Source organism: Cololabis saira, chromosome 7 (assembly GCF_033807715.1).
Source record: "Cololabis saira isolate AMF1-May2022 chromosome 7, fColSai1.1, whole genome shotgun sequence".
In the NCBI taxonomy this organism is placed as follows: domain Eukaryota; kingdom Metazoa; phylum Chordata; class Actinopteri; order Beloniformes; family Belonidae; genus Cololabis; species Cololabis saira.
Genome location: NC_084593.1, coordinates 23,331,405 through 23,342,472, shown reverse-complemented (window position 1 = coordinate 23,342,472; position 11,068 = coordinate 23,331,405). Strand labels below are relative to the sequence as shown.

The 11,068-nt window shown below is 40.3% G+C and overlaps 1 protein-coding gene across 1 annotated transcript; it reads left to right on the top strand.

Moving 5' to 3' along the window:
• Positions 1 to 3,637: 3,637 nt before the first annotated feature.
• Positions 3,638 to 10,869, top strand: fbxl3l (F-box and leucine-rich repeat protein 3, like). The gene is made up of 5 exons (XM_061726244.1): positions 3,638 to 4,168; positions 7,081 to 7,459; positions 7,718 to 7,840; positions 7,930 to 8,101; positions 9,229 to 10,869. The coding sequence occupies exons 2-5, from the start codon at positions 7,100 to 7,102 to the stop codon at positions 9,870 to 9,872; spliced, it is 1,299 nt and encodes a 432-aa protein (XP_061582228.1). The 5' UTR covers positions 3,638 to 4,168; positions 7,081 to 7,099; the 3' UTR covers positions 9,873 to 10,869.
• Positions 10,870 to 11,068: the final 199 nt, after the last annotated feature.

Genomic DNA, 11,068 nt, shown 5'->3' with positions numbered 1-11,068 from the left:
TGCCCGTACACATCAAAGCTAAGAAAGGCAGCAAAATGCTAACCACCTATGCATTCTTAGATCCTGGCAGCACAGCCACTTTCTGCTCCGAGCGACTCATGAGGGAGCTAAAGGTCAGAGGAAGGAATGCCAAATTTCTATTGAGAACAATGAACCAAGAAATATTTGTTGGCAGTCATGTCATCTCAGGACTGGAGATAGCTGCACTCAATAGGAACCACTACTTTGATTTGCCTGATGTGTATACACAGTATAAGATGCCTGTGACCCGTGACAACATTCCACAGCAAGAAGAGTTAAGTGCTTGGCCACATTTAAACTCTCTAGAGATTCCTGGGATTGGGACTAATGCTCCGAAAATAATGGAACCATGGCAAGTGGTAAACAGCGATGGTGAAGGACCATATGCTGTCAAAACTCTAATGGGCTGAGTTATCAATGGACCACTCAGAGGAGGCAGTGAGATTGAGAGCAGTTGTCCTACTGTCACAGCCAATCGAATATCCATTGCTCACATAGAGGAACTGCTGATGAAACAATATAGCCATGATTTCAATGAGAAATCATCAGAGGAAAAGCCAGAAATGTCCAGAGAAGATTCATGGAAATAATGAACAGCTCAGCAGAACTTGACAATGGACATTACTGTTTGAGACTACCATTCAGAGAAGATAATGTTGCCATGCCCAATAACCATCAGATTGTTGAGCAAAGAGCCCTCTGACTGAAAAAGAAACTGGAGAAAAGTGCTACATTGGAAGAAGAATATGCTCATTTTCTTGGTGACGTCATAAACAAAGGTTATGCAGAGAGGGTATCAGAACATCAGTTGGAAGGAAAAGCAGGAAAAGTCTGGTGCATTCCACATCATGGTGTGCACCATCCTAAAAAGGGAACTTTGAGAGTGGTTTTTGACTGCAGTGCAAGCTTCAAGGGAATTTCACTCAACAGTCAGCTACTCCAGGGACCTAACCTGATGAATTCTTTACTCGGAGTTCTCACAAGGTTCGTCAAGAACCTATAGCAGTGTTGGCAGATATAAAGGCAATGTATCATCAAGTCGAAGTGGCAAAACAGGATGTGGACTTTCTTTGCTTCCTCTGGTGGCCAAATGGTGAACTGACACAACCTCTCACTGAATACAGAATGACTGTTCATCTGTTTGGTGCGATATCTTCACCCAGCTGTGCCAGCTTTGTGTTTAAAAAAACCAGCTGAGGACAACAGAGCAGTATTCCCAGTACATGTGATTAACACCATCAAGCACAACTTTTATGTGGATGACTGCTTGAAGTCCTTGCCATCAGAGGCAGAAGCCATTGCCTTGGTGAAAGACCTGACCACTGCATGTCAGCTGGGAGGAGTCCAGCTGATGAAATGGATGAGTAACAGCAGGTTGGTGTTGGAGTCTATTGACATGGAAAAAAGATCCAAGGAAGTGAAAGATTTGGATTTTGACACAGACAATCTCCCTGCCGAAAGAACATTAGGACTACAGTGGTGTGTACAAACTGACACTTTCATGTTTAAAATGGCAGCTCAAGACAGACCACTCACAAGACTGACACACTTAGACACAAGTCTGTTGTAAACTCAGTTTATGACCCCATTGGATTTCTGGCGCCTTTACCTTACCTGCTAGGTTGACACTGCAGAACTTTTGAAAAAATATTACTAAGATGAACTTTCATACTTGGAACTTCGAGCTCAAAGTTCAAACACTGCACCATAATGCTGAAAGAGTTTTTACTATACTACTCCCTTTGTGGCGTGACTGTCTGCCTCTTGAAGTTGGTGGCAGCCAAATGCCTTATACTGAAGGTAATATGATTACTTCCTATGTTTAAGGACTTTGAAGACTCTCACCCTTGCATAAAAAACTAATCATGAGAACATTGCTGGTGTCTCTGACTATATCCTATTTATATTTTGTATGAATAGTTTACACAGTTTATGGCTGAGATATTGTTCGATAACAGCAGTTCAAGACTGCATATTTACACCAAAGTGTGACTTTTTTATTTATTTTTTTATTCTGAATACTGATATCAATCAAAATAAAATGATCACCACTGTTTGTAAACTAAGCTTCACCTTTGCTATACCTCTTTTAGTTCTATTTAAAGGATTGTAGTAAGACATTTTTCACAGTTTTTATATTTAAAACTTCTGATTATACAAATCCCAAACATTATCAAAATGCATAAATGCTCATAGATGTCATAGGTACATTAAGGGGGCAAGGAGTACTGTCATTATAGACCATATGCTTAGCTGATATGACCAAAAAGAACTGAGTGTGAATCTGCCCCAACTGTCCCAATAAATGTGCTCTTAGTGTAAACAGCATATGTTTCTTTTGAACTTAATAACTTGAATGTGAAATATGAAAATTATTCATCTTATAAGACTGTGATACAGGCAATGTATAAGAATAGATTAGGCTAGTCTTTAATCATTATTCGCCCCATATTAAAGTTGTATGTTCTTGGTTACGTTTTTTGAATGACTGGTAAGCATAAAAAAGAAAAGAAATAAAAGAGAGTATTTGTTGGGTAGCAATATTGCTGTATGACACAGCAGCTTTAAAAAAAAAATAACTGGATTTTTAGATAGCAAGCAACATTGTACACTTTCTTTCTATATCAGCCAAATTTATCTTGTGAAACTTGAGCAAAGACTGATGTTGGACAGTCTGAAGAAGTTGGTAACACAGAGTCACAGCATTGATATAAAGTCTATATGTTGACACATGATGCTCTGCTGTTGATGTCGGACGGTAGAGGCAAGAAGGAAGTTGTTTAAGGATGAATAACACTTTCAGCCTATTTCAAAAGTCTTAGGGAGGAAAGATGTTTGACAATGCAGATGTAGGATTACGAGTATGGTTTATTTAATCCACCATTGGCCATTCAAGTCAAAGTGCATATGCACCAGTTATAAAAAATAAAAAAATAATAATGTATCCACATTTGTTGTGAGGCTGCCCAGTTTGATTGAAATTGTTTGAAATCTTTATTTCGAGCATACATAAAAAAAACAATTACACAAAACAACAAAAAAAGAATATAAATAAACAGTCATTAAACAAAATCAAAAGGAAATAAACCTTCATGCCCGAAAAGGAGTAGGAGGAAGTAAAAAAAACTTATGAGGTCCTACCCCTTGTTTCTATTTCAATTTTGCTTGAAAATAAAAATAAGAAAAAAATATAACAGCAAGCTTTACTTTATCAAAAAAAAAAATATATACCTGTTATTACCTTATAACAATAGTACAGCACTTCATTGCAATAATAAACCTCAGCATTATAAATATAAATAATATTCATATATATATATATATATATATATATCTTATCATAAACAATATAATCATTATTATATACACCATTTTATATTCACATTATGCTGAATCCCCAACCAATCACTACCTCATGTCTCCTCTTCCCTGTATTTGGCGAAAATCTTTTCTTTGTATTTGCTTTATTTTATGCAATTAGAAATGATCTTGGAGTGTAGGGGAACCTGGATGCCACATCCAGGCCTTTTTCTACAAAAAAATGGTTTTAATCCACTATCTTTTGACTGAAGTGAAATACACACGTGTCCTGTGAAAGTTAAACGCTTCAGATGGAATCAGCATAAATGACATGTGCACGATGTGCGTAGGTGCGTTTAAAGCAGGATCACTCTCATTCAGCCATGCCCACACTTTGACACACTGACCTACTTCCCAAGTAGCCTGCACATAGTATTTTGAGCTCACTGCCCGTGGATCAGGACAACACACTCGCAAAACAGGGTGACCACACGTGCCGGTGTGATTACATCAGTTATTGCGGAAAGTAGGTGTCTTTTATAAGAAGAAATACATGCGCGTTCGTGTCCTCTTGATGCAGAATTATGTATCTGCCCCCTGCGTGTGCATGACAGCGGCGAGAGACGCAGCAGCAGCAGCAGAGCCATGTTTTCCTGCGCTCACGTGTTCCACCGGCTCTGCAGCTCTAAGTGACGTGAGCTTATTACGGGAGCTGCTCCTGCTGTCCCATATCAGCAACAGCCAGCTATTTCTCCAGCCATCCCCGGCCATGGCTCCAGCTGAATGCTGTCTTCTCGACGTGCAGAGCACTACACCTGGAGGAAACTGCTCTTTTTAATGATTTCAAGTAAGTCACGTTGGGTTTTCATGGGTTTAGGGGAGGGAGGGTATGTGGGGTTTGCATGTTAATTTACTGGTGGGGAATAACAGATACATTCATCTGTTTTGCTCATCAAGCCTGTATTTTTTTTTTTTTTACAATGAAATATGGTCACGAGTTGGATGTAAATGGTGCATTTGATATTGACTATGCTCTTAAAGATGGCATATCAAAGTATAAGAAACCACTTGAGGTTATATGATTAGCTATTTTGAGGCTCAATCTACAAGTCACTATGAGCAGAATTTTAAAGTTCATTATAATTATTGTTGAGTCTTGTAGCTGGAGAAGAATCCGAGTGTATTTGGTCTGTGAAAAGCAACTCGAAACCATACAATTATACTTTCTTCTGGCAAAGCAAGAATCTTAAAATATCGGCTCACCAGCATTTACATAAAAATAAAAACACAAACTGATGAGTAGATGTGCAGTTGATGGGTTTTTAGGCTGGGTGCTCACGCAAGGATTTTTGGGAGATTTTTGGAAAAAAAGGGTTCTTACTCAGCATCAACATTTGATGCTATCTTTTAGTTTCTTTTAGTTCATTTTGGTTTTTAGAAAGGTCATATTATAACTGAGGAGATGTTCCTTAAAATCCTTGTAGTTTACAGGTACACCATTTTTGTGTATGTATGGGTGTGAAAAAGTCTCATGGAAACTCTGCAGGGAACTTTCTGTCAGAGAAAACACTGCGTGAAACATCTAGGAGTCCATCACTTTCTTCTTTTAGTTTAGTTTATTGGTCCTTTCAGTGTCCACAACACAAATAACCCAAAGTACAGGTGTAAATCGTCAGTGTTATACAAAAAAAATATATCATTTTTGGTATATAGCCTATACAATTTTAACTAAAAACCAAGGACCAAAAGGTGTAGATTGAAGCCTAAGCTTATGACGCCTACCCTTTTCACAAAAAAATGTTAGCTTTTATAAACTAGTGCAATAATAAATATCATGCCATACAGTATATATATATATATATATATATATATATATATATATATATATATATATATATATATATATACAGGGGTGCACACAAGTCGGTACTCGAGGGCCAGTCTACTGCACGTTTATAGATGTTTCCCTGCCTCAACACAACCCTGATAGACAAGGCTGTGTCACCAACAGAGTTGTGTAAACCTTGATGACATGTTGATGACGACCAGTGATTAGAATCAGGTGTGTTGAAGACAGGGAAACATCTAAAACATGCAGTAGCTGTCAGGAAGTGTTTTATTGTGGATTTTAAACATAAATTGCGCTGTTTTAAGGTTCACTAAATCTCTGAATTTAAGCACATTTGAATTTACGAATACCACTGAACCACCGAATCACTGTCTTCTAAACCTGACAACATCATCCCAAGGACATATTGGCATAATGTCCCATGAGTCTTCTTTTAGGCCTTGTCTTCAAATATAGGGGTGTGCAAAATAAATGTTTTTTTTTTCTTTTGTTCTGTTATAAAATAAAATACTTATTTTTTTCACAAAGCCCTGTTTAAATGAAAGATTTCCTGCCAAGATGAAGGAAAATCCATACCTTATGCACTGTAGATCTTTCCTGAGGTATCAAATATTTCAGCGTGCATGCCACGTCTCTTGAAAAGACCTGCAGGTGATCTCATAACAGTTCCCTTCAATGTGCCGGCAGAGCAGCTCAGTCAAAGACAAGAATGACAACAAATAATCTTGTAACGATGCAACTGCAACTTTGTCAAAGCTGCAGCGCGAGATCCAAACAAGTCTGACCAGGTTCTATGAGACTGTTGGAATACAAAGCACCAAGTTCCAGTGCCTTCATTACTCACTGTTGTGGCATAGAAACTTTCAATTTATATGCAAATGTGCAAAAAGTCCTGTTTCAGTCGATTTCAGTTTGTGTAAAGAAGAAAATGGACGTAAAAAGCTATGGTTAAAAAAAAAAAATGCGATGAACGGGTCCTCGCGCGTGCAATTTTCACCAATTAAAGTCAAGGACTCAAAACTAAGTCAGATGACACCACCCACAACTCTTTATGTCATACCATTCCAAAGTTATGGCAGAAAGTAGGAACTATCAAATATGGACTAATCAGATGAAGGGGGGGGGGCGCACTTTTTGCCGTCTATCGTCGCCACGGTAACACTTTTGACTGAGAAAAGTAAAGCGCATCGTCGCAGGATCGAGACGCACATTTTGATGTATAACACACCTGGGTGCACGTTACGGTTCGGGCCGCATTAACGGCCGAAGAAATGGCATAAATTGCGCCAAAATTACATGATTAATTAAAAATGGCCGACTTCCTGTATGGTTTCGGCCATGGCGCCAAGAGACTTTTCTTTAAGTTGCGACATGATACAGGTGTGTACCGATTTTCGTGCATGTACGTCAAACTGTATTGTGGGGCTTGAGGCACGAAGTTTTCTAGGGGGCGCTGTTGAGCCATTAGACCACGCCCATTAATGCAAACCATTAAATATCAAATTTTTCACCAGGCCTGGCTTGCGTGCAAAATTTGGTGACTTTTGGGGCACGTTTAGGGGGGCAAAAAGGCCCTCATTTCGTCGGAAGAAAAACGAGAACGAGAACAATTCCTACAGATACAATAGGGTCTTCGCACTGTAAGTGCTCAGGCCCTAATTAAATAAAGCCTGTTTATGTGCAGACAAACGCCAAAGAACCCAAAATAACACTTTCCAACTAATTAATCTTTAAATTATTTGTTGAAAGGAGGACCAGCGCTGGTAATGTGTGTTTATGCCCCTTACATCACTTACATGTTTTCAAAACTCAATTTTACATTAAAAAAAAAGAAATATATCAACTTTATTACATTCATGTTGTTGTTAGTGTTGTTTTTCTACCAACTCATAATTCTCATATTCCTGCAGCGCGCCAGTTTGTTTCACAATGAAACGAGGAAGATCAAGTCTCATATCCAAGTGCCTCACCTCCCCCTCCCACGAGGAACCAGCTAAGAAACAGAAGTGGCCGGCTTGCAGCTTTGGGCTGTTGCCAGCAAAGGACTGGGGAAACCTGCCCTACCACGTCATCCTGCAGATCTTCCAGCATTTGTCCCTGGTTGACCGGGCCAAGGCCTCCTCCGTGTGCAGGTGCTGGAATGACGTCTTTCACACCCCTGAGCTGTGGAGGAGGTTTGAGTTTGAGCTCAACCAGCCGGCCACTTCTTACCTGCGCTCCACTCACCCTGACCTCATTCAGCAGATCATCAAGAAGCACGCCCAGCACCTGCATTATGTCAGCTTCAAAGTAAGAGCTCCCCCACTGTCACCCATTTCCTCTCCTCCCTCACCTCGTCTGGCCTCTTCCTCCTTTTTCACAACATCGCCGTCTCAAAAAAATATGTGCCCTTCAAACCATCTGCTCTATCATGACACCTCATCTGTCTTGGGCTTAATAAGATGAGCTGCCTTTTACACCTCAGTATTTCCATCCCTCATGGTTGTGTGTTTATGTGCATGTTTATTTATTCTTAACCTAAATGGTGAATCCCTTCTGGGGAGTCAGGTGGACAGCTGCACAGAATCTGCAGAGGCGGCCTGTGATATTCTCTCCCAGCTGGTGAACTGCACCATCAAGACCCTGGGGCTGATTTCTACAGCACGCCCCAGCTTCATGGATGTGTCTCAGGTCAGCCTCTTAGCTTTTCTTTTTTTCTATGACTTCATGAACAAAATAGGTTCAACAAAAAGGTTTAACTATTGTTCTCTCCTCCTCAGGCACACTTTGTGTCTGCACTGACTGTGGTCTTTGTGAACTCCAAGTCCCTGTCCTCCATCAAGATTGATGACACCCCGGTGGATGATCCATCCCTGAAGGTGCTGGTGGCCAACAACAGCGACACCCTGAAGCTGCTGAAAATGAGCAGCTGTCCACATGTCTCACCAGCAGGTAGGTGCTTATTATCCGTTCTCTTAAAGGGGACCTATTATGGCATCTGATACCTATTTTAAACAGGCCTTGAATGTCTTAAAAACAAGCTTTTGATTGTTTTTGCTAAATAAATTAAAATTCAGTCTCTGAGGTAGGGCTGGGTATCGATTCAAATGTCGATGATTCGATTCCGATTCTTAATATTCACAATCGATTATCATGATTCGATCTGATTCGATATTGATTTGGCTTAGTGTTATTTAAAATGTTTTTTGAGCTGTTACCTGAATTATATGACTGTAAAATAACTAGTGAAATAATAATTTCACAATAATTATTGTTAAATAACTAAGAAATAAATAACTCAAACAGGCCTTTCAATATCCATTTAAAGTGCAAAAAAGAAAGAAATTGCAACAGTTCATGCAGTAAACAAATCATTTTACCTTATCTAATTTATTCTGTCACCACGCACACATATTGCCATGAAGTACCTGGTATTTTTCAGAAGTGTCATGATAAACTGTGTGTCCGACTACTGGGATTAAAGTTCACCTGGCGAAAATGATGGAAAAAAAAATAAAAATCGATCTTTAGACATAAGATTCGATTTTTAGGAATTAATATGAGAATCGATTTAGAATCGGAAAATCGATTTTTTCAACACAGGCCTACTCCAAGGAACGTCTTTAGCATCTCATTCTCTGACCTCATTATCTATGAGGGATTCTGAGTGGGCGGGGCTATGATAATGAGGCTCTGTGCTGATTGGCTGCCTGAATGAGGCGATTCACCGCTACGAAGAAATGGCGGAAGCTCCGGCCGGCGGAGTTAGTTGTGGCCGTGGTTTCACGCATCGGAGGCCAACAAATGCAAATTGCATTTTGGTTACGTAACGACGGGAGCAGAATCTGAACGGCTCGTAGAAGCCACATCACACTGGATGGCTCATTCGGGCGGCTGTACAGACACTGCAGAATTTGGTTGCTTTCCTCCTTCTCTGAGTTGGCAGGCTGAGGGGAGACCACTTTATATATGTTAAAGCAAGAAAAAACATGTTTTTCATAATAGGTCCCCTTTAAATGAATGGGATCAGAAAGTCTATCCAACAGTGGATGTGAAAGTGACAACATTTCTTTCGTCAGGTATCTTGTGCGTAGCAGACCAGTGCCATGGGCTGAGGGAGCTGGCATTGAACTACCATCTCCTCAGTGATGAGCTTCTTCTTGCCTTGTCCACTGAAAAACACGTGCACTTGGAGCACCTGCGCATCGATGTGGTTAGCGAAACCCCCGGCCAGACTCACTTTCACACCATCAAGAGGAGCAGCTGGGAGGCTTTGGTGCGACACTCCCCTAAGGTCAACATCGTCATGTACTTCTACCTCTACGAGGAAGAGTTTGAGCCCTTCTTCTGTGAGGAGACCCCAGTCACCCACCTGTACTTTGGCCGGGCAGTAAGTAAAGACATGTTGGGCCGCATCGGGCTGAACTGCCCTCGGCTGGTGGAGTTGGTGGTGTGCGCCAATGGGCTGCAGCCCCTCGACGAGGAGCTGATCCGCATCGCAGAGCGCTGCAAAAGCTTGACGGCCATCGGGCTGGGGGAGTGCGAGGTGACCTGCAGTGGCTTTGTGGAGTTTGTGAAGATGTGCGGGGGCAGGCTGACGCAGCTGTCCATCATGGAGGAGGTGCTGATCCCAGATAGCACCTACAACATGGAGCAGATCCACAGCGAGGTGTCCAAACACCTGGGACGCATGTGGTTCCCTGATATGATGCCCACCTGGTAGACCAACGTGAAGCCACAGTGGCAGGTTAATAATGAGCTCATGACCCTTTTTTGGACTTTTGAATTACATGACAGAAAGAGGTATTTAAATACAGTTATATGTTTGACTGTTTGGGTGATGTTTCAGACATTAAATGTTCTTGGACAGCAGGGTGATTCGTGATGAAATTTTATCTACAGTATTTGATGTAATTTAAAGAAAATGACAGATTAGGCTTCTCCATGCATCGTGAATTATGTAAAGTGAAATGTTGCATGTCATAGGTTTAGTCAGTCTGAACAGTCGGTGCAAGCTTTCAAGCATTGCCTTATAGGGCGTGGGTCTGCCACCTGCTGGCTTCTTATGCTAAACGCATCACATTTATGAAATGCTAGACTTGATGCCAATTATACAGTACATTCCTCTGTTTACGTCTCTGCTTAAAACTGTGTTTTTCTCAGCGTATGTTACAGCTGGAATCCAGCTAAAAGTGCTGACTGTAATGATATCTGACTGGAGTGTTTCCAGTTGAGTTCACGCGGGTCATGCCTTCATATGAAACACAACAGGTCTTTTGTTTTTTCTATCGACTTGTTTGCTTCTTTGAGAATTTTAAATTTCATTCCAAACTGCACTTTTTGAATTAAGTTGTCAGCTCATCATTCGGTGTCACGATTTTCTTTAAATACCCTTTTTTATTGTTATTATTTTTAAGGCTTTGTAGTACGTTGAAATTAGCTGTAGACATTTAAAAGTGTGGTCGGGATTTGCGTGTGTTGTACTTGATCATGAAACCAGACCCGCTGGTTTTCATTTTTCACTGATGAAGTCATTTTTCTTTTCTGTTTGAATTTATTATCTAAACGTATGATCTGTCGGAATCTGTTATTGATGTTCTGAGATGTCTTAGAGTAATATTGACACTGTCAATCTATTTTGTGGTACAATTGAAACTACTTGTAGTAAACAACTTTTCAAATGTAATTTTTTTGAGGAAAAAAATATAACTAATTTCATAGTAAAATATTGATCCCATATGTCTACAGTATTTTTTTCATGCAATCACAGCAGTTGTGGGCTAATTCATATTTTAAACTACAATTTCCTTTATGTATTTTACTTATATCCCCCAAATAGTTATAAAGGCTGATTGGGGGACTGAATTCCCAATAGAAATTGTATTTACATGTGTCCACTGGCCTCAGTAGATCCGAGGT